Source organism: Dama dama, chromosome 13, assembly GCF_033118175.1.
Source record: "Dama dama isolate Ldn47 chromosome 13, ASM3311817v1, whole genome shotgun sequence".
Lineage (NCBI taxonomy): Eukaryota > Metazoa > Chordata > Mammalia > Artiodactyla > Cervidae > Dama > Dama dama.
Genome location: NC_083693.1, coordinates 28,564,627 through 28,588,574, shown reverse-complemented (window position 1 = coordinate 28,588,574; position 23,948 = coordinate 28,564,627). Strand labels below are relative to the sequence as shown.

General features: G+C 45.8%; 1 protein-coding gene and 1 pseudogene across 1 annotated transcript; both read right to left on the bottom strand.

Annotated features, from left to right (window-relative positions):
- Positions 1–2,161: 2,161 nt before the first annotated feature.
- LOC133067982 (myeloid-associated differentiation marker-like) lies at positions 2,162–3,106 on the bottom strand. Its single transcript, XM_061159090.1, has one exon. It carries the CDS (start codon positions 3,104–3,106, stop codon positions 2,162–2,164), a length of 945 nt encoding a protein of 314 aa, XP_061015073.1.
- Positions 3,107–5,753: 2,647 nt separating this feature from the next.
- Positions 5,754–22,709, bottom strand: LOC133067981 (myeloid-associated differentiation marker-like; annotated as a pseudogene).
- Between the last annotated feature and the right edge of the window lie 1,239 nt (positions 22,710–23,948).

The window sequence follows — 23,948 nt, the reverse complement described above, 5'->3', positions numbered from 1 at the left end:
GAAATAAATTAACTTTTTAAGAAAACAAAATTCAAGCTTGAAAAATATCCCAAGCTGAGAAGAAGGGTCAGGGGAGGGATGGTTGGCTGATGGCCTCCATGTTCCCTGCAGACTTGATGGACAGGCTGGGGGAGGAGCTGAGAGATGCTGCCCAGGCTTGTCTCCAAAGGCAGAAGGAAGGGAGGTTCCTTGGGTCAAGGGGTCTGGGGAGGGGAAGCAGTGGCTCCCAAGCCCACCTGCTGGGTGGCCAGGGCCTCCCCCAGCCCTTTAGCACACACAGTTGATGGAGAAGACCCCTCGGTGCCCAAGTCTCAGGCCCTTCCCTTGCTCCCTTCCTGGCCTGGGCTCCCTGTTTCCTGGGGCAGTGGCCAGAGGCTCCTTTCTCAGCCAGCCAGAGCCTCCACCAGGCAGGGTGACTCCAGCTGACATCCCCCAGACTGTGGCCTGAGCTGCATCCAGAACAGAGCTGAGGGCACAGATGTTCCCATTGTCTGGCTTTTCTTGGAAAATCATGGAGATGACTTCCTCAATCCAGCTTTGAGTGGAGAGTAGAGAGACCCTTCTCTCCTGTGGCCTCAGGCACCTGGCTGTCCACCCTGGTTGGGGATGGCAGTGCTGGCTGCCAATCCATGCAGCCAGCCCTTGTCTGTGAGGCTGGCTGTGAATGTCCTTGTAGAGAGGCTGGTGGGTGGAAAGAGAGTGATGAGCTCCATCAGCCCCCACCTAAAGTCTCCACACTCTGTTTTTTTCTGGCTGGCTTTCCAACAGGGACTGATCTGACTGAAATAGGGGTGTTGTAGCAGGATCTCTGGGTGGGGCACTGCAGCCAGACCAGGACACACAGTGTCCAGGACATGACTCCTGGACTCAAATGAAGGATTCCAACCTCGTTCCACAGATCCGCAACTCTTGCAAGTTCACTACCCTTATTTCCTAGTTTTATAAACGAAAGGAGGGATGAGGTGCTGAAGGTCAGCAGTGGGCACCCATCACTCTTCCTGCACCCTTGCCTGGAAGTTCCCCAATGCTGGGGCACCAATATCAAGATAAGATGAATGGACCTCTGAGGGAGGGGTGTCACCCCCAGGAAATAATGTCAACCTTGAGGGAATAAATGCAACTGGAAAAGTGAGGTGGAGGCAGGGTATTAATTAAGTCCCAGGAACATCTTCTTCGACCCACAGGATTCAGGATGTTAAGGAAATTGACATTTGTTTTCATCCCAGCTCAAGCATTTGTTGCCGTCTCAGTGCTGGGCGGTGTCCACTGACACTCAACTCAGAGAGAAAAAAGAAAGAGATAAGAGGAGGACCCGAGGGAGTAGAGAGAATATGGAGCCATGTTACTGCTAAAGATGCATGTTCCCAAAAGCAAGAGAGTTTTTGTCCTGAAGAGATGAAGCCCTCTAGTCCTTGGGGAGGGGCTGAACTCCACCAGGCATGCAGCCCTCACTGCTCTCGAATTCTCCGGGAGATGCGGTGGAGCTTCATGGCTGCCCTGGCGTCTTCCATTGAGTTATATCACAGCACGCTGTCCTGCAGATACAGGACAGAGAGGGGACTGAGGGTTGAATCCAGGCACCATGGGACTCGGGCCTTCCCTGCTAACATCCTGATGTCCAGGGCTGAAGTGGGTAAGGGATGAGTCCCCAAGGCCTCTGACACCCTGGACTTCGCAGGTGCCTGGAGCAGGCCTGGCTTCACCCATGAGCCCACGGCCCAGGCAGGGCCAGACACAGAATCCAGGGTCCTGCAGCCAGTTGTGCCGTCCAGGGGCTTCCCACACTCTAGATGGGGGCAGGGCACTGAGAGAATACTGGAGTAGGTTGCCATGCCCTCCTCCAGGGGATCTTCCTGACCCAGGGATCGAACCTGTGTCTCTTGTACCTCCTGATTGGCAGGCAGGTTCTTTACCACTAGCACCACCTGGGAAGCCCCCCTAGTTTATACCCTTCCTCTTTTCTTTATATAAACTATGAGGAAAACCTGGGGAGTTAGGAGTGGATTCTTCGGGACATGGCTTCACATTCTCCCCAGGATTAGCAGCTTCCCCAATAAAGCTATTTTCCTTTTAACTGACACTTGTCCCTCACCATTGGACTTTTGAAAAGAGGCAGCCAAACCTGAGGGAGGTTCCTAAATAACGATCCAGGAAGAGGACCTCATGACTTGTAAAGAAGAGGGAACTGGGAGCCCCTGAGCTGATCCTCAGTCCTTGAAAAAACCATGTGGGCCAAGAACACCAGGTCGACCACGTAAACCAGCAGGTTGACGGCTGTCAGGACGGCCACAGCCAGTTGCTGGTCCCAGGTGCACACAGAGTAGACGAGCCCATCGTTGCAGCGAGGCCTCTCCGGCTGGCCACCAAACTGCTCGGCAAACTGGTAGAGAGGCCAGAGGACCAGAGCACTGGTGTAGAGGAGGACGGAGAGCACGGTCAGCCCCAGAAGAAAAGTGGGAAAGGCAACGGGCAGCCTGTTGTCACAGTCACACCAGTTCAGCAGGAGGGCCGTGGCTGCCAGGAGGAAGCAGATGGAGTACACGGCCACGCACCACACCAGGGCCGGCTGGTACAGGTACAGGTGGCTGTCGATGATAAAGGCAAAGATGACACCAGCCACGAAAGCCTCCAGCCCCTTGAGCAGTCCTGGCACAGTGACCATGTAGCCGGTGATCACGCCGAGCCAGACCCAGGTCCGAGCCCAGGCCACTTCGCTGGCATAAGCCACAGCAGCAATGCAGGAGAATGCAGTGGCGGCAATGGCATGATCCTGGGAGCGGCCATGAGGGAAGAACCAGATGTAAGTGATGGGGTAAATGATGGAGGCCGAGATGCAGAGGAGGGCAGCGTAACAGGCATAGGTGATGAGAAAGTTGTACCAGGAGAAGGGGAAGCGGGACTGGAGCCCACAGGACTCGATTATGAGGATGATGAGGGTCACAAGAAAGCAGAAGCACCAGATGAATATGGACCAGTTACTTACGGCCCCCATCCAAGTGCCCACACTGGCCACGAGGGAGAAGGCCAGGCAGGTGGAGAGCAGCTGCAACAGGCGGAGGAAGTAGCCCAGGAGGACTGCAGAAAGCAGGCCTGAGGATGAACACATGGTGATCATGAAGTCAGATCAGTCTGTCACCTGTATAGCAGTGGTCTTCCCTGAGGACCCATCAGAGAAAGACCCAGCTCTGGAGGGGGATTAAGGCAGATGCCCGGAAAAGACTCAGAGTCCTATGATTGCTAAAGCTCAGGATCTGTGAAGTCAGACACCTGGGTAACAGCACAACTGCTTCAGAATGATTCTCCCCACCCATCACCCTTGGCCTTGTCAGGAGACTTGTCTTATCCCAAACCTCACAGCTGGGTTAGGCCTGGCATTAAACCATGAACTTTTTTTTTTATTATTACTTTGTGGTACGTGCCGTTATCTGCAGAAACACGGAGTAGGGTGGTCCTTATCTACATTACTCAATATGTCTCTGAAAATTCAAAAAGAATTAAAAAAAATTCATTTGGCCTTTAATGTCATGGATTTTGCTACAAATTGGAATCTTGAATAAATATATATTTATATATATATTTATAATATTTATTTATTATATATAATATTTATATAAATATTAAATTAAAATAATTCATTTGGTAAAAAAATTTTACCTCAACAGACATGAGACAATTTCTGATCTTTATTTCACTTAGTGTGAATGTTTAACGTTTGGTTGAAGAAACACTACTGGGTTTGACTGTAAGGTGCTTTAAGGCCCCAGGGGGTGTTATATCACACAGGGTAGATTCACCATGTTTCATGATTGAAGCTGAAAAATTCTGAATTCTGGAGGATATATGACCCCAAATGTTTCAGAAATGAGGTACTGGATTGTACTCTTAACTCCATTTTGCAGAGGAGGAAACAAAAAACACTCAAGGACTTACGTACCATCCCTAAGTTCGTACCATGGCTGCTGCTGCTGCTGCTGCTAAGTCACTTCAGCCGTGTCCAACTCTGTGTGACCCCATAGACAAAAGCAGCCCACCAGGCTCCTCTGTCCCTGGGATTCTTCAGGCAAGAATACTGGAGTGGGTTGCCATTTCCTTCTCCCGTACCATGGCTAGGAAGTAGAAATTCAGACAGAAGTACCAAAGCTGTGGGTTTGAGCACTTTGTTCTATACCACACAGGTCAGCAGGGCCCATGGGTGGGAGCCCAGGACCAAAATCGAGTTCTGGGACCCAGGGCACAGCTGCAGGTCTTCCTTCCACAGCAACCTGAAGACACACATGTCCCGGCCTCTCCTCCCTGCAGCCATCACTGGCAGGAGCTGCCATCTGAGGGGACACAGCCCCACCCGGAGGAGTAGAGATCAGATATTAACAGGGAGGAACCATGGGGCGAGAGCAAGGCCATGGGGACAAGATGATATGGGAAGTAGAAACTATTCTGAATCCCTCCCCCAATTTTGCCTTAACATGTGGCTCTTCTCCATTGGGACAGGGGACACCAACCCAGCATGACTCCAAGGTGGAGCGTCATGGGGGAACCACAGAATAAATTAACATAATGTTTGACTCTTAAGCTCCAAAGATGCCATCCAGATGGGAGTCTGGCAGTAGTCCTACCTGTGAGGATTCTCCTGGCCTGGGAGACTGGTTAGTAGCTTCCAAGCTGGGAAGAAGGTATTGGACATGAACAAGGATGCTGTGTCTGATGCTGATGGGGAGCCTTTCAGGGCATCCCAGGGAGGGGATGGGGATGGATGGATGATCGGCCCCCTTTAAAGAGCAGGAGCTGAAAGAGGAGGCACCTGCAGGACCCTTGGGAGGGGACAGCCCTGAGGATGCACCCGGGACTGGGACAGGGGTGGGGGCAGCAGAGTTGAGATGACTGGGGGGATTCCAGGGTCCCAGTGGCCCTGAGGCAGCCCAGTAGGTGTCTTCTGACCCAGAAGGGATGCCGGCATGGAGTCAACCTTCCCCATGGAGGAGGGGTCTGGGTTGGAACTGAGACAGGAGAACAGGGGCCTAAAGGGGTTCCAGGGCTGTGACAGGGACACGTGGCCAGAGTGGCAGGGACCCTGGAGACCATGGAATTGCCCAGGTCACCTGCCCAAGGCAGTCCCGCCAGCCAGGGCTGCAGTCCTGCTCACACAGGGGCTCCTCCAGGGTCCAGTGTGGGGGGAGTGAGGCCCCTCCCAGCCCGCCCCCTCCTCAGGGACAGCTGCCCTGTTTCCAAGGGACTATTTGCTGAGAGGCCCCCAGGGCTGAAGGGCCAGCACCCTGAGCCCCAGCCAGCTTCCTGCCATCAGGGGCCTTGTTATTTTTGCTGATAATAAACCCTGGGAGAAGCTGAGGCTGGAAAGAGAAACAGAGTAAATCCTGAGAACCACCCTGGACTCACAAAGCTCCTTGAGCCCCAATTGCCAGGGGAGCCCTGGAGCCTGCGGGCCTCCCCGTGGGCACTGCCGGGGTGGGGAGGGGCTCTGGGGTGAGGGAAGCTGAGGGTCATGCTGCCTGTTCCCCAGTTGCTATCCCACCAACATCCTCAAAGTCACCTTTGATTCCACCTAAGGTTAAATGACAACTTTGGATCCATCTGATGGCACAGAGGGAGGACTTGGGGAAGGAGAGGCATGAGGGTTCCAGCTGTGTGACCCTGGGTAAGACCTGTATCCTCTCTGGGCCTCAGTTCCCCCATCTGAAAAGAAGAGCTTTGCCTGAGTCTCCCCACACTAGTCTGTGAGCCTGGACATGGTGTCCCCATCAGAGCACAGCCTGGATGTGGCTGAGCCCCGCCTGCCCAGCAGCCAGGCATATGGACTGGAAGACAGTGAGTGGGAAGGTCATGGCTGGGACAAAAGAAGGAAGGAGGAGGTGTCAGAAGGGCAGAGAAGTGGAGGGGAAATGGACACTCATAGTTATAGAAGGCTCTGGACCTTTGACAGACATTTCAGAGTTGGATGATCTGGGCTAGTTACTCATTAGAGCCTCAGTTTCTCCATCTGTACAATGGGCTTAATCCCTACTTTTTATCAATTAAGTGAATAAAAGCATGTGAAGGGCTTATCAGAAGGCCTGTCACATGACACCCTCAATCCATTCCAGTTACCTGGCCAGGCACCATGGTAACCATTTGCATGAGTTGTTTTACAACAGGAGGTCCTGGTAAGAAACACAGAACTAATAGGCCACCACCAACCGGGAGAGTTTAGGAAAGGTTCAAAAGTGATGCCATGTGTCCAACCACCTCTCAGAATCCTTCTTGCTGGCATCCATCTTGGCTGAACAAAGCATGCACGACCAGGAAGGACTCTGAGTCAGAAGGATTAGCTAAAGACAACCCAGAGACTAATTCCATCACCATAAAACCCGAGACTGCATGCCATGTGGCAGAGCAGTTCTCCTGGATTCTCTTACCCTACTGCTCTCTGCCTGGGCGCCCCTTCCCAGTAAAATCTCTTGCTTATGTGTCTCCTCAGATAATTCATTTCTGAGTGTTAGGCAAGAGCCCACTTTCAGACCCTGGAAGGAGTCCTCCTTCCTGCAACATAAGAAGTCAAGAAAACTTTCTAAATGATCATATGATCATACAAATCAGGTCCAGCATCTTGGGCAAGCTATCTCTCTCTGATGTCTTCTTCTCGTCCTGGTGTAGTGCAGTTTCCCCTCTGTTTGATTATCATTTTAAGGTGAGATAAGGTCAGCTGTGCTCTCTATAGACCAGTCCAGTGTAGGGGCCTTTGGAAACGGGAATTAATCCAAGAGTCAATTTCCCTTCAATTTTACTATGCATGAGCTAGTTAAGAACACCTGAGGAAAAGATCCTTCCATCCAAGTTGGAGACAGTCCCTTAAATTATGTCTTTTTCCAGTCCTGGTTGTAGGTCATGAGGCATCTGATCGTCATCCAAAGATAGACTACTGAGATAAGCTTCAGAAACAAACTTAGGGTGTTCTTTAAGAATTCAATTAGATGTTACATTAATACCCCATAACAGCAAAGAACTATCCAGGAAGTGAGTCTGACTAGATACAGACCTCCATTAACAGACTGGGATTTGATATTTATTGAAACATCTTTTTCTCCCTAAAATTACCCTCATTTTTATGAAATATAACCAAATTAAGGCTAGTTTGTTTGCAAAATAGGTCTGCTGTCAATAAATTTGGCCTGATGATTTATATAACTGTAATCGATCATAGGGTTTTTGCTTTGCTGAAACTTTAATCTCAGACTAAACTGTTAAAATAAAACAGGGCTGGGAAAGTCATGCCAAAGGCTTATCACAGATTTCACCTAACAAATCCAAGTGAATTCTTCCCTTTTCAAGGTCTCAAAAATTCCTTGAGATCTCTGTACCTGTTAATGAGATAACCTTCCTAACTCATTAGATAAAGTTACTGGAAACCTAAGAGTTTCCAATCTCTGTAGGAGTCAGAGAGAAAATGCAATTGTTTTTATTTGTTTATAAAGTATAATCTTACCAAATTAGAGTCATACTTAGTTTGAGGGGAAGGTTTCCCCTATTCCCAGAAAATACAGATTCAAACCTGTAATTTTTTCAGATAGAAACCATAAAAGTTATAAGCATATTTGCTGGTTCATTCCATCCTTTTTTAACTTTTGTGAAGTCATCATTAGAATACCAGGACATATCAGAACATTAGGAACTCCATTAATTGCTAGGATATCTATATCAGTAATATTTACCATACATTATAACCTAAGAGGATTTATTACTCCTTTGATAATATTTCCCATGTAATTTAGCAAACCAAATAAACACAATTATCTTAACATCTCTCTTTGGGATGTTTCAGGGGCCCTCTGAAGTTTCCCAAAGTTAGCTAGAGGTCAAAAGAACTTCAGCAGAATTCAATTTGGGAAGTTTTCTCAAAACAATCACTCAGAAGGGTTTAGAACATTCGATCAGATTTAGTCAGTGCTGATGGGTATATCATTTAGCTTGCTGATATGGCACAGTGGGTGTATATACCAAGGCTCAAGGTCTAGGAAAAGTCATCTTGGACCTCGTTGGCTCTAACCAGTTTTCCTATGGCTGTGTCATGCCTAACAAAACCCATTCATCCAACTAACTGTAATGCAATTTTAGAAAATACTGATCATGTATAACTCTTTTCAGTTTTATTTTTTATACCTTCTTTTACTGAAAACACATCTTAGTTTCCATACAGTATTTTCCATAATGAGGTACATTTCTTGTTAACAAATTTGTAACAGAATACAGTCTTATTTGACCTCTAGTAAACCTAAGTACCGGAGAAGGCAATGGCACCCCACTCCAGTACTCTCGCCTGGAAAATCCCATGGATGGCGGAGCCTGGTGGGCTGCAGTCCATGGGGTCGCTAAGAGTCGGACACGACTGAGCAACTTCACTTTCACTTTTCATTTTCACACATCTGAGAAGGAAATGGCAACCCACTCCAGTGTTCTTTCCTAGAGAATCCCAGGGATGGGGGAGCTTGGTGGGCTGCCATCTATGGGATCACATGGAGTTGGACAAACTGAAGTGACTTAGCAGCAGCAGTAGCAGCAAACCTAAGTACAACAAAAATATTATACCTATAGATGGTTTTAAAGACATGTCTATGTTACCAAGTATTGATTTAACAGTCAATTTAAAAAGATGTACAACTTGAGAGAGAGAGTTAAGTTTTATTTGGGGCAAAATGAGGACTGCAGCCTGGGAGGCAGCATCTCAGATAGCTCTGAGAGACTGTTCCAAAGTGGCAGTAGGGGAAAGTCAATATATAAGGTTTTGGTGAAGGGGGAGTTCAATATCATGAAGCATTCATTTTACAAAAGGATTTTTGTTAGTCATGAGGATCTGATGTCACCATGAAGGGATTTAGTGCTTCTCTAGATAAGAAGAAATGCAAGGATTGAGATCATAGAATGTGTTCCTAAAAACATCCAACTATCTAAAGACCTATCCCACCAGATTCCCTGGAGCAGAGTGCCTCACTCCACCCTGAACTCCCTCAGGGGTTGTTTTAGGTCAACAGCTATAGCAGCATGGGGTTCAATCTCTGTAGAGGCAGATGACAAATGCCTTTGTTGTCCAGTCATTGGCAATGCTCTTGGTAAGTGCCAATTTGTAGTTGACAATACTGAATATTTCCCAGTTCACATGAACCTGGAATACATTTAGTTAAATTTAGAATTGTTTGATTTGTAAGTACTTACTTTTCTTTAAACCAATTAAATAGAACTCATTTACAAATTAACCTTAAAAATATTATCCAGAGACAAGAGGTACCCAAGACGTACACATATTCAGACACAACACAAAATCTAGCTTCATTTTTTAACCTTAGTCATGACTAGATATTATAATATAAAATTTAATAGTTTATAAAGAACAGTTGGAATAAATAAAATTTTTGAAGGATTCTTCCCATTTTCCCTCAGTCTCAGGAGTTAGAGATGATCTAGATAATCTAGAGATGATCCAGATAAGTGTTCTGAGAGCCCTGGTCTCAATACAGTTCAGTTCAGTTCAGTCGCTCAGTTGTGTCCAACTTTTTGCAACCCCATGGACTGCAGCAAGCCAGGCTTCCCTGTCCGTCATCAACTCCTGGAGCTTGCTCAAACTCATGTCCATCAAGTCAGTGATGACATCCAACCATCTCATTCTCTATCGTCTCCTTCTCCTCCTATTCTCAATCTTTCCCAACATCAGGGTCATTTCCAATGAGTTAGTTCTCCACATCAGGTGGCCAAAGTTTTGGAGTTTCAACTTCAGCATCAGTCCTTCCAATGAATATTCAGGATTGATTTCCTTTAGAATGGACTTGTTGGATCTCCTTGCAGTCCAAGGGACCCTCAAGAGTCTTCTGCAACACCCAGTGCAAAAGCATCGGTTCTTCGGTGCTCAGCTTTCTTTATAGTCCAATTCTCATATCCATACATGACTACTGGAAAAGCCATAGCTTTGACTAGATGGACCTTTGTTGGAAAAGTATGTCTCAGCTTTTTAATATGCTGTCTAGGTTGGTCATAACTTTTCTTCCAAGGAGCAAGCATCTTTTAATTTCATGGCTGCAGTCACCATCTGCAGTGATTTTGGAGCCCAAGAAATAAAGTCTGTCACTTTTTGCCATGAAGCGATGGGACCAAATGCCGCAATCTTAGTTTTTTTTCTGAGTGCTAGTTTTAAGCCAGTTTTTTCACTCTTCTCTTTCACTTTCATCAAGAGGCTCTTTAGTTCCTTTTTGGTTTCTGCCATAATGGTGGTGTCATCTGCACATCTGAGGTTATTGATATTTATCCTGGCAATCTTGATTCCAGCTTGTGCTTCATCCAGCCCAGCATTTCACATGATGTACCCTGCATAGAAGTTAAATCAGCAGGGTGACAGTATACAGCCTTGACGTACTCCTTTCCCAACTTGTACCAGTCTGTGGTTCCATGTCTGGTTCTAACTATTGCTTCTTGACCTGCTTCTTGAACTTCTAAGATTTCTTAGAAGGTAGGTCAGGTGGTCTGGTATTCCCATCTCTTTAAGAATTATCCACAGTTTGCTGTGATCCACACAGTCATAGGCTTTAGCATAGTCAATGAAGCAGAAGTAGATGCTTTTATGGAACTCTCTGGCTTTTTCTATGATCCAACAGATGTTGGCAATTTGATCTCTGGCTCCTCTGCCTTTTCTAAATCCAGCTTGAGTTTCTGGAAGTTTTCAGTTCACGTACCATTGAAGCCTCACTTGGAGAATTTTGAGCATTAATTTGCTAGCATGTGAGATGAGTTCAATTGTGTGGTAGTTTAAACATTCTTTGGCATTGCCTTTCTTTGGGATTGGAATGAAAACTGACCTTTTCCAGTCCTATAGCCACTGCTATAAGTTTTCCAAATTTGCTGGCATATTGAGTGGCAGCACTTTCACAGCATCATCTTTTAGGATTTGAAATAGCTCATCTTGAATTCCATCACTTCCACTAGCTTTATTCGTAGTGATGCTTCCTAAGGCTCACTTCACTTCACACTCCAAGATGTCAGGCTCTAGGTGAGTGATCACACCATCATGATTATCTGGGTCATGAAGATTTTTTTTGGGGGGGGGGGCGGTGGAGGGGTTTAGTTCTTCTGTATATTCTTGCCACCTCTTCTTAATATCTTCTGCTTCTGTTAGGTCCATACCATTTCTGTCCTTTATCATGCCCATCTTTGCATGAAGTGTTCCCTTGGTATCTCTAATTTTCTTGAAGAGATCTCTAGTCATTCCCATTGTGTTGTTTTCCTCTATTTCTTTGCATTGATCACTTAGGAAGGCTTTCTTATCTCTTCTGCTATTCTTTGGAATTCTGCATTCAGGTGAATATATCTTTCTTTTTCTCCTTTGGCTTTTGCTTCTCTTCTTTTCTCAGCTATTTGTAAGGCCTCCTCAGACAACCATTTTGCCTTTTTGCATTTCTTTTTCTAGGGGATGGTTTTGATCACAGCCTCCTGTACAATGTTACAAACCTCCGTCCATAGTTCTTCAGGCACTCTGTCTATCAGATCTAATCCCTTGAATCTATTTTTCACTTTCACTGTATAATCATAAGATATTTTATTTAGGTCATACCTGAATGGTCTAGTGGTTCTCCCTACTTTCTTAAATTTAAGTCTGAATTTGGCAGTAAGGAGTTCATGATCTGAGCCACAGTTTGCTCCTGGTCTTTTTTTTTGCTGACAGTATAGAGCTTCTCCATCTTTGACTGCAAAGAAAATAATCAACCTGATTTTGATATTGACTGTCTGGTGATGTCCATGTGTAGAGTCTTCTCTTGTGTTGTTGGAAGAGGCTGTTTTTGCTATGACCAGTGCATTCTCTTGGCAAAGGTCTGTTAGCCTTTGCCCTACTTCATTTTGTACTCCAAGGCCAAACTTGCCTGTTACTCCAGGTATCTCTTGACTTCCTTTTACATGTCAGTCCCTTGTGATGAAAAGGACATCTTTTTTGGGTGTTAGTTCTAGAAGGTCTTGTAGGTTTTTATGGAACCCTTTAGCTTCTTTGGCATTAGTGGTTGGGGCATAGACTTGGATTACTGTGATATTGAATGGTTTGCCTTGGAAACAAACAGAGATCATTCTGTCATTTTTGAGATTGCTTCCAAGTACTGCATTTCAGACTCTTTTGTTGGCTATGAGGGCTACTCCATTTATTCTAAGGGATTCTTTCCCACAGTAGTAGATATAATGGTCATCTGAATTAAATTTGCCTATTCCAGTCCATTGTAGTTCAATGATTCCTAAAATGTTGATGTTCATTCTTGTCATCTCCTCTTTGACCACTTCTAATTTACCTTGATTCATGGACCTAACATTCCAGGTTCCTATGCAATATTGTTCTTTACAAAGTCAGACTTTACTTCCATCACCAGTCACATCTACAACTGGGTGCTGCTTTAGCTTTGGCTCCATCTCTTCATTCTTTCTGGAGCTATTTCTCCACTCTTCTCCAGTAGCATATTGGGCACCTACCAAGCTGAGGAGTTCATCTTTCAATATCATATCTTTTTGCCTTTTCATACTGTTCATAGAGTTCTCAAGGCAAGAACACTTAAGTGGTTTTCCATTCCCTTCTCCAGTGGACCAATTTTTGTCAGAACTCTCCACCAGGACCTGTCCATTTGGGTGACCCTACATGGCATGGCTCATAGTTTCATTGAGTTAGACAAAGCTGTGATCCATGTGATCAGTTTGGTTAGTTTTCTGTGATTGTGGTCTTCATTCTGTCTGCCCTCTGATGGATAAGGATAAGAGGCTTGCGAAAGCTTCCTGGAGGAACTGTCTGTGGGGGAATCTGGGTCTTGCTCTGCTAGTCAGTAAATCTTTAATCCAATTTTCTGCTGATGGGTGGGGCTGTGTTTCCTCCCTGTAGTTTTGCCTGAGGCCAAACTGGTTAATCTGGAATCAAGCTTGCTGGGAGAAATATCAATAATCTCAGATATGCAGATGACATCACCCTTACTGCAGAAAGTGAAGAACAACTAAAGAGCCTCTTGATGAACGTGAAAGAGGAGAGTGATTAAAGCTCAACATTCAGAAAACAAAGATCATGACATCCAGTCCCATCACTTCATGGCAAATAGATGAAGAAACAGTGGCAGACTTTATTTTGGGGGGCTCCAAAATCACTGCAGATGGTGACTGTAGCCATTAAATAAAAAGACACTTACTCCTTGGAAGAAAAGTTATGACCAACTTAGACAGCACATTAAAAAGAAGAGACATTACTTTGCCAACAAAGGTCCGTCTAGTCAAGGCTATGTTTTTTCCAGTAGTCGTGTATGGATAAGAGAGTTGGACTATAAAGTGAAAGGTCAGGCATGTTGAGGCATGCCCCAGAAAAAGTGCTGCAGACGAGTTCCGGAGGCTGGCTAAACTTCCGGGGGCCGACCCCCTGCAGCCTGGTCCAATCAGGTACCAACACGGAGCCCTTGGACACCAACCGCTGCTGTAGCCCACGCTTTCTTCCTTATATGGGAAGACCTGGCTTGGACACCGGCCCTGGCTATAAAACCTCTCCCCACCCCTCATACCTTGCAGACTCCCTTTGTCTCCTCGCTCACCCGCCCCCGGGAGTTCTGCCCGAGAGCGACCGCCCAATAAAGGCCTTCATCAACGGTCCTTAGAGGTGGCCCTTTCTTCCCGCGGCGTTTTCTAACATAAAGAAAGCTGAGCGCCAAAGAATTGATGCTTTTGTAACGTGGTGTTAGAGAAGATTCTTGAGAGTCTCTTGGACTGCAGGGAGATCCAACCGTCCATCCTAAAGGAAATCAATCCTGAATGTTCATTGGAAGGACTGATGTTGAAGCTGAAACTCCAATCCTTTGGCTACCTGATGAGAAGAGCTGACTCATTTGAAAAGACCCTGATGCTGGGAAAGATTGAAGATAGGGGGAGAAGGGGATGACAAAGGATGAGATGGTTAGATGTCATCACTGACTCAATGGACATGAGTTTGAGTAAACTCCGGGAGTTAGTGATGGACAGGGAGGTCTGACGTGCTGCAGTCCATGGGGTTGCAAAGAGTTGGACACAACTGAGCAACTGAACTGAACTGAATGGTGGTAATGGCCACCTCCTGCAAAAAGACTTATGCCAGCACACCCCACGGCTCCCAGGGCTGTTGTATTCAGTGCTCCTGACCCCACAGCAAGTCTGTCGGCCCACTCCTCCACCGGAGACTCCTGGACACTCACAGGCAAGTCTGACTCGGTCTTTTGTGGAGTCGCTGCTCCTTCCTCCTGGTTTCTGGTGCATACAAGGTTTTGTTTGTGCCCTTCAAGAGTCTGTTTCCCTAGTCCTGTGGAAGTTCTGTAATCAAATCCCATTGGCCTCCAAAGTCAAATTCCCTGGGAGTTCACCATCCCTTTGCCGGATCCCCAGGTTGGAGAATCTTTTGTGGGCCCCAGAACTTTTATAACAGTGCAAGAAGTTCTTTGATATGATTGTTCTCCAGTTTTTGGGTGGTCTGCTCAGTGGCTCTATGGTGGGGCTAATGGTGGCCTCCTCCAAGAGGATTTATGCCACACATAGTGCCTCCCAGATCTGATGAAGGCAGAGCCCCTGTCCCCATGCAGCCACTGTTGATCCATGCCTCCACAGGAGACATTCAAACACTCAAAGGCAGGTCTGGCTTAGACTCTTGTGGGGTCTCTGGGTCCTGGTGCACACAAGGTTTTGTTTGAGCTCTCTGAGTGTCTCTGGCAGGTATGGGGTTTGATTCTAAAGGCAATTTCGCCCCTCTACCATCTTGTTCAGGCTTCTTCTTTGCCCTTGGATGTGGGGTATCTTTTTTTGGTGGGATCCAACATTTTCCTGTTGATGGTTGTTCGGCAGCAAGTTGCAATTTTGGAGTTCTTGCAGGAGAAGATGAGCATACATCCTTCTACTCCGCCATCCTACAATATAAAATTCATTAGTTTATAAATAAAAGTTGGAATAAATAAAAGTTTTGAAGACTTCTTCCCATTTTTCCTCAGTTTCAGGAGTTAGAGATGATCTAAGTAACTGTTTACTGAGAGCCCAGGTCTGAAGGCACAGGGAAAGAAAATCAAATTCTAGCAAAATGGTGCCAGGTCTAAAGCAAATTGTGGCCACACAAAGCAAAATGGCCATCACAAATCACAACACAGAACACAGAATATAACACACACACATAGATCTGGCAGTCCTAATCAGACACTCCCTTAAATACAAGATTACAGTCTCTCAGGAAACCTCCTATAGAGACACAGTACTTCAGATACAAGTACTAACAGAGTAAATGAAAATATCTCAGGTCTTCAAAGATTTCAAAGGGAGGAAAGGAAGCCAGGTTGAAAGAAGAAAGATGAAGAAGTGGGACAGGAGAGCAAAAGGGATGGCCTTACAAATTTCTCCTGCTATCTGCAGATACCCAGATGTTATAGGACTTTACCCTGGGCCTCCAGGGAAGGGAGGACTGGAACTTGGCCCTACCAGAAATCAGACCAGACCAGAACAGAACCAGAATCCAGAAGAGAAGCAGAATTCTAGTTCTATGCCAGGAGGAGGTGATCAGTCTCCCATCCTCAGCTCAGGCTGAGGTACTTCGACCAGATTCCTGCATCCAGGAAGGTGGGACTAGAAAAAAAGGGTAGAATAGGAAGCGTTAAGGAGAGGAAAGAGAGAGGGAAGGGGTGAGAGGTCCATAAAGTCTCTTCTTCCTTATCTGGTCAGGACATTCTGGCCATTTGTCTGCATCAGGAGGAGACCAGGGACAAAAGGGTTTCAGTTGTGGCTGCTGGGACTGGCCCATTGGTGGGCAAGCTGGTCCCCAATTTCCCCAAGTGGTCAGGATGTTAGTCTCCATTTGCTCCAGGAAGGGGGACCCCTTCCAGGGCCCAAAATTGGGCTCTTGTCTAACCCTTGGAATTGAATTGTCCGAGAAGACACATGTGCTGACAAAGCAAGAGATTTTATTGGGAAGTTGTGCCCAAGTGGAGAGCAGTAGGGTGAGGGAACCCAGGAGGTTTTATGGTGATGGGATTAGTTTCCGGTTGTTTTTAGCCAATCATTCTGACTCAGAGTCCTTCCTGGTGGTGCCATCTTGTTCAGCCAAGATGGATGCCATTGAGAAGGATTCTGGGAGGTGGTTGGTTTTGGACACTCAGTTTCACCTTTTGACCTTTCTTGAACTCTTCCAGTTGGTGATGGCTTATTAATTCCATGTTCCTCATTAGGACCTCCTGTCATAAAAGAACTCATGCAAATGGTTACTCTGATGTCTGGCCAGGATGGGTGGTTTCAGTCAGTGTGCTTCCCCTAACACATTGCTGGGTTAGGAAGATCCCCTGGAGGAGGAAATGGCAACCCGCTCCACTATTTTTGCAGAGATATTCCCATGGACAGAGAAGCCTGGTGGGCTATAGTCCATGGGGTTGCAATGGGACTAAGACAACTGAGAGACTGAGCACGCATGCATGCAAGCTATGGGTTAGCGTAAATTTATGAAGAGGCTTGGGTTATATGCATATTCATGAAGGGGCTTGAGCAAGGGAGAGTTCAGTATAGAATTGGAGCAGAGGTTGAAAGAGACCAAGCTTTAGTTCACTGAAGTTAGGAGGGTCAGAGAAGGCCAAGATCATTATTCCTTGGGTCCATGTATTAAAAAGCAGAGACATCATTTTGATGACAAAGATCCGTATAGTCAAAGCTATGGTTTTTTCCAGTAGTCATGTACAGATGTGTGAGTTGGACCATAAAGAAGGCTGAGCACAGAAGAATTGATGCTTTCAAATTTTGGTGTTAGAGAAGACTCTTGAGAGTCCCTTGGGCAGCAAGGAGAGCAAACCAGTCAATCCTAAAGGAAATCAGTCCTGAATATTCACTGGAAGGACTGCTACTGAGGCTGAAACTCCAACACTTTGGCCACCTGATGTGAAGAGCCAACTCATTGGAAAAGACCCTGATCATGGGAAAGATAGAGGGCAGAAGGAGAATGGGGGCGACAGAGAATGAGATGGTTGGATTGCACCACCAACTCAATGAACATGACTTTGAGCAAACTCCGGGAGATAGTGAAGGACAGGGCGGCCTGGCTGCAGTTCATGGGGCCACCAAGAGTCAAACACGACTGAGGGAATGAAAAATGACCAGTTGATTTAATGCTTGAGTACTGGGGGTGAGTAAAGGGTTGAATTCTACAAAACAGCTAAAAAATGCTTCAAGCTGATATTTACCATTGAAACAGAATTTATAACTAATTCTTTGCTACTGTTACTTCTCTTTCATGAGTTATTTGTCTTGAGTCACTTGTTCCTGCATTCTTTTGTCCCCTTAAGATCATTAATTCCTTTTCAAGGGCAAGTATTGTGGCCATACTTGCCACAATACCTGTCTGAGGGACAGATGTATATACTCTGTCTTGTAATACCAGGCAGGGGAAGCATTGCCCAGTGAGACATAATTATATCTTGGGAATAATTAGATTCTCACAATATAATTAGGCACAGGGCATATAACCATCTTATATAACAGCCATTTAAATATACCAATTTATGTAATCTTTCATCTCAGTGTTGTTAACTTTCATACCTTTAACTTTAGTTTCCATTAAGAGCCCATTAATAAGCCTTGGTCTTAAAGAAGTCCTAGAAGCTTCTCTTTTCATCTCTGGCCATTTTATCCCATTTGAAGTCGCCAGTGAGGGGTTGAACCAAAGGACACAGGTCCTTTTGTTAATCTTTTAGCTTGATTAGTTGCCCTGTTGTCTGTTGCCCCAAGCATCTCCTAGTCAAGTATCTCAAGTGCAATTTTCTTCCAGCTTTAAAATAAGCATATCTATTTATCTATTTTTCAGCTCAGTTCAGTTCAGTTGCTCAGTTGTGTCTGACTCTTTGCGACCCCATGAACCACAGCACGCCAGGCCTCCCTGTCCATCACCAAATCCTGGAGTCTACCCAAACTCATGTCCATTGAGTCGGTGATGCCATCCAACCATCTCATCCTCTGTCATCCCCTCCTCCTCCTGCCCTCAATCTTTCCCAGCATCAAGGTCTTTTCAAATGAGTCAGCCCTTTGCATCAGGTGGCCAAAGTGTTGGAGTTTCAACTTCTACATCAGTCCTACCAGTGAACACCTAGGACTGACCTCCTTTAGGATAGACTGGTTGGATCTCCTTGCAGTCCAAAGGACTCTCAAGAGTCTTCTCCAACACCACAATTCAAAAGCATTAATTCTATATCTATTTTTAAAATGGGGTAAAAAGAACAGACTTTTTAACATTGGGAACAAACAGGGCCTCTATTTGGCGCATCTAGTCTTAGATCATGTTGTATCAAATCTTTTGTTTAATCCCACTGGCATCAGTTTTCTTTATCCCATTTCTTAATAGCCATCTAAAGATTTCTTTGGGCTTCCCTGGTGGCTCAGTGGTAAAGAATACACCTGCTAATGCAGGAGATGCAGGAGATGCTGGTTCAGTCCCTGGGTTGGGAAGATCCCCAGAAGAAGGAAATGGGAACCCACTCCAGTACTCTTGCCTGGAGAATTCCATGGGCAGAGGACCCTGTCAGGCTACAGTCCATGGTGTTGTAAAATAGTTGGACAAGACTTAGCTACTAAACAACAACAAAGATCTTATCTTTTTGAGTTGAGTCCCTTTAAATTTCCAACTTGTTGGGAAATGTCTAGATTTTGCCTCATCTTCTTCTTATTCCCTTGTTAATCAATCTAATTAATAGTTCATCTAATATATTAACATCTGAAACACCCATTGAAGGAAAGCCAGGACCACAAATAAAGCTTTCCAAACTGTACTTTTTGCTTGTTTGTTTTAAAGTAAAGGAGTTCTTAGATGAACCTAAAATATTTTAATCGACCTTCCAACTTGTTTATTTTTCCTCAAGTACCAAGAGAAGAACTGTTTATACTGAGACTCTCTGAAAATGTACCAATTTAGAAGTTTTCTCAATTTAAAGGGTTCATCATCTGGCCACTGCTTGAGGTGCCTCACAAGAAGGTGTAAAGGATACAGCCTTCACAAGATCTAGAAAGCTTCCTCCCCGAAATAGTATAAGAAAGTAAAGGACCTTCGTTGTGCATGGGCCTTTGTTGTATAGGCAGACAAAACAAAGGTTGAAGTGACAAAGGCCACTTATGGGCTAGGGAAGTTGGCATAGCCAGATCAAAAAAACTCCTTAAAATTCTAATCCGTTCAACTGGCTGCCATACGTGTTCCTTCTGATGGTAGAGACTCTTAAAGCACAGGGAGAAAAACCTTGGAAGTTCTGTTATGTTTATAAATCAAAGACACAGGAAGAAAAATGCAAGGTGCCTCTAAAAGACTTTTGTTCCTTTAAGGTCAGAATTCTAAAGAGATAGTTTATCAAGCTGGTTTTTCTAGCTGCGCATGCAAAGCTAATTAGTTTTGCAGTGCCCAGTAAATAATATTTGGCCATTTGGGGGCAATATTTCCTTTAAATTCTAATTAAGCAAGAACTTGTAAATATAACTCTGTAGGTACTTCTCCATGTCTTTCAACTGAGAATAAACTGCTGTGATGAAAAAATTAATCAACAGTCTAAGAAACAAATGGAAAATTTTTTATTTGAGCCAGTCTGAGGATTTTAACCTAGGAGACAGTATTTCAGAACACTCTGAGATTGTTCCACCCATGAGGTCAAAGCACAGTTATATAAGCCTTTATGACAAAGAGTTATTCTTCAAGTGAGGTATTACTGACACTTTACACAATCCAGATCAACTCAATAAAGTGTGCAGTGAGTACAGGTCATTCTGACTCCTGAGGAGAAGAGGAAGGAAGTTTATCTCCTAAAAAGCTGTGATCCTTGATATGGTTCCTCCAGGTTCCTCCATCCATGGGATTTTCAAGGCAACAGTACTGGAGTGGGTTGCTATTTCCTTCTCCAGGGGATCTTCCCAACCCCTGGGATCGAACCCAGGTCTCCTGCATTGCAGGCAGGTGCTTTAGGGTCTGAGCCACCAGGGAAGTCATTTGATATGGTAAAGAAGGAATTTTATCTCCTTAAGAAAGTGAAAGTGTTAGTCACTGAGTCATGCCCAGCTCTTTACAACCCCATGGACTGTAGCCTGCCAGGCTCCTCTGTTCATGGAATTCTCCAGTCAAGAATACTGGAGTGGGTTGCCAAGCTCTTCTCCTGGGGATCTTCACGATCCAGGGATCAAATCCAGATCTCCCACATTACAGGCAGATTCTTTACCGTCTGAGCCACATGGCTGTCAATCTACTTAGGAGGTGTGATTAATGCAGATTCTCGATTTGCAATAATGGGAGGGAGGAGACCCAAACAGGGAAAGAATAATTTTATGTTTAAACTTTTCTCCTCTTGCCATTAAAATATGGATTTCATTTCATATCACTCAGTGTGTTTCCACTGAGCAAAATCTTCCTAGTGTATTTCACCTTAGAATAACCCAGATACTGTTTCTTGAAACTGAGTGTCGAGGAAAACCTACCCATCCAGGAAAGAGTTTAATAGTGCTAAATCAAACATTGCATCATCACCCAATAATAGGAGATCCAGTAACCTCCCCCATATTCATCTGGACTCTCTGAGGAGGCAGATGGGCACAAAAAGGTACCCCACCTCCAGTCCTTCAAAGAGTTCAGGATGAGAGAAATCTGCCCTGGGTTCCTTCATCAGTCACCAAAAACGTATGACTGAAGAAAAAAAAAAAGCCTCACAATCTAAGTTGTAAGTTATATTCTGTTTGGAGACCTCACTAAAGACTATAGCTTGGGAGACACGTAGCTCTGCAGAACTGTTCCAAAGAGGTGAGGAGGGGCCACGATACATAGGAGTTTTTGCTGGAAAAAAAAAAAAAAAAAGGAAACATGTAGTCAAACATCAAAGGGTTATCACTAATCACAAAAACAAAAATCTGAAGGTAACGAGTTTAGTCTTTTTCTTGGAACCAGAAGGTGCAGGAGTCTGAGTACATTAGAATCATTCCTTTCTTATGCATCGTAATGATCTAAAGCCAGTGCCCTGTCTTTCTCCATCGTGAATTCCCCTCAGGCTGCCCCTACTGGGGGCTGCTGCAGTGGTTGAAGCCTTGATGGCCAGCAGCATTCATTGTTTAAGAAATGACTCACAATATTTTTTTGTCCACATGGTCTGTAAACAGTGGGTTTTAGTAAGCCAGAAAAAATTCTGGAGCCAATCTCAGATGGGATGGAGCAACAAGGGGGGCCTAGGGATCCAAGTCTTTGCATTAGTGTTCCCACCCAAGGGAAATTATTGATCTCCAGAGACTTTTTTTTTTTTTAACTTAAAGGAGAGGTGCACTGTACCACCCCCTCCATGAGGAGGAAGTGAGGCCTAATCCTTAGCTACCCAACCACACCTCAAAACCACCCCCACACTAACTAAGGCACCACCAACGGGACAGACACACTTTGGCAATGAGGCCCCTCAGGAGGCCCAGGGTGTGAACAGCTGCACAGAGTGCTGTGTGATGTGGAGTCAGCACCTCAGGAGGCGGGAGAGGGCGGTGGGCAGAGAAGGAAGGAGTCTCAGGTCCTGATGGGTCAGCAGGAAAATGGGGAGAGGTGGTCAGGACACAGGAGATGGGAAAACCAATGATGACCAGAAAAGGGCCAAAGAGTAGAAAATACAGAAAAAAATGAGAGAGACAAAACAAGGTGTGGACAACCACACAAAACAGGAAGGAGACAAACAGAGCAGGAGGGAAGCAAACAGAAAGGAGAGCAAGATGAAAGAGGGCGGGTGTGAGGACGGAGAGAGGGAGCCAGGAAGAGGATGTCAGAGCTTGGTGAAGATACCTCCTGTGAGCAGAGGTGATCAGGCGTCCCTGGGCTGGTCCTCAGTCCCTACAGAAAACTGGCAGGCCCAGTACACCAGGTCGGCCACGTAAATCAGCAGGTTGATGGCTGTCAGGATGGCCACAGCCAGTCGCTGGTCCCAGACACACACATAGTTGGTAAGTCTATGTTGACAGCTCACATCCCTGGACCTCTTGGGCTGCCCGCCAAACTTTGCATCAAATTGGTAAAGCGACCAGAGGACCAGAGCACCGATGTAGAGAAGGACGGAGAGCAGGCTCAGCACCAGATGGAACGTGGAGGAGGAGATGGGCAACCTGTTCTCACAGTCAGCCAGGTTCAACAGGATGGTCACGATCCCCAGGAAGAAGCAGATGGAGTACACGGCCACACACGACACCAGAAATGGGTGGTCCATGTACAGGTAAGGATTGCTGATGAAGGGTAAGATGACACAGGCCACCAGTGTCTCTAGCATCTTGAGCAAGAATGGCAAGCTGCCTATATAGCCAGTGAAGTCACCCGTCCGGGGCCAGCTCAAGATCCAGATTGCTTCGGTGGCATAAGCCACAGTAGAAATGAAACAGAATGCACTAGCAGCAATGGCGCGGTCCCGGGAGGGGTTGAAAGGCAAAAACTGAACATAGGTAGCGGGGTACATGATGGAGACCAAGAGGCAGAAGAGGGCGAGGTAGCAGGCATGGCAGAGAAGAAAATCCCCCCAAGAGAAGGAGAAGCGGTACTGTAGCTCCAGTAATTCAATTATGAGGATGATGAGGGTCACCAGGAAGCAGAAGCACAAGATAACAAAGGACCAGTTACTTGTGGGCACTGTCCAGCTGTCCAGGCTGCCCACTAGTGAGATGGCCATGCAGGTGGAGAGCAACTGCAGTGTTCGGAGGAAGTAGCCCATGATGGCCCAGAAGTCCAGACTTCAGGACGATCATGTGGAGGTCACAATGGTCATGCAGGTCACCTTCACCAATATGAGAGTGGTCTTGGCTGAGGACCCACCGGAGATCCAGCTTCAGAGGTGGATTAAGTCAGACATCTGGAAAAGGCTCAGGGCCCTGTGATGGCTGCGGCTCAGGATCTGTGGAGTTGGAACCAATGGCTCAGACACTCTGGTAACAGCACAGCCGCTCCAGAATGGTTCTCCCCACCCATCACCCTTGGCCTTGTCAGGAGACTTGTCTTATCTCACAGCTAGTTTGGGTCTGGCCTCAAACCATGAACATATTTTTGCCCTTTGCACTGGGTCATTATCTACAGAAACAAGAGAAGGATGGCCCTTATCTGACATCCCAAACCATTAAGGCTCTGAAAATTGGAAAGTGTAAAAAAAATTCATTTGGTAACAGAATTTGACCTAAACAGACATGAGATAATTAGTGGTCTTTATTTCACTTAGTGTGCAAGTTCAAAAGTGAAGTTGCATAAATATTAATGTATTTGATTCCAAAGAGTTTTGGTGTTATGTCATATAGAGTAGATGTGTACCAGGTTGCTTGTCTGGGGCTGAAAAATTCTCAATTCTGGGCCTTATCTTTATTCTGACTCTAAGTAGTTCAGAAAAGGGACTGTGGATTGTACTGCTAACCTCATTTTACAGATGAGAAAACTAAGGCTGGAGCAATCAAGTGCCTTACATAAGGTGGCATGACTAGGAAGTGGGACCCCACATGAAAATGCCAATATTGTGGGTTTGAGCACTTTGCTCTACAGCCCACATGTCAGCAGGGCCGGAGGGTGGGAGCCCAGGACCAATCTCAGGTCTCTGGGACCCAGGGCATTCCTTCAGGGCCACGGGCTTCTTCTACAGCAACCTGAAGATACACATGTCCAGGTCTGGCCTCCCTGCAGTCATCACTAGAAGGAGCTGCTATCTGAGGGGACACAGCCCCACCTGGAGGAGGACAGCTTCAGGGGTGAACAGGGAGGAAGCCCATGGGGTGAGAGCAAGGCTGTGGGGATAAGATGATGTGGGAAGTGGGAGTTGTTTTTCAACCTCCTCCCCCAAATTTTGCTTTAACATGTGACCCTTCTCCACTGGAGAAGGGAGACCCTAACTCAAGAATTACTCCAAGGCGGAGCATCATGGAGGAACCACAGAATAAATTAATATACCATTTGGCTCTGAAGCTCCAAAGCT

Bases quoted from the DNA above. Each gene is read 5' to 3' on its own strand.
- LOC133067982 (XM_061159090.1), bottom strand. From the start codon at position 3,106: ATGTGTTCATCCTCAGGCCTGCTTTCTGCAGTCCTCCTGGGCTACTTC.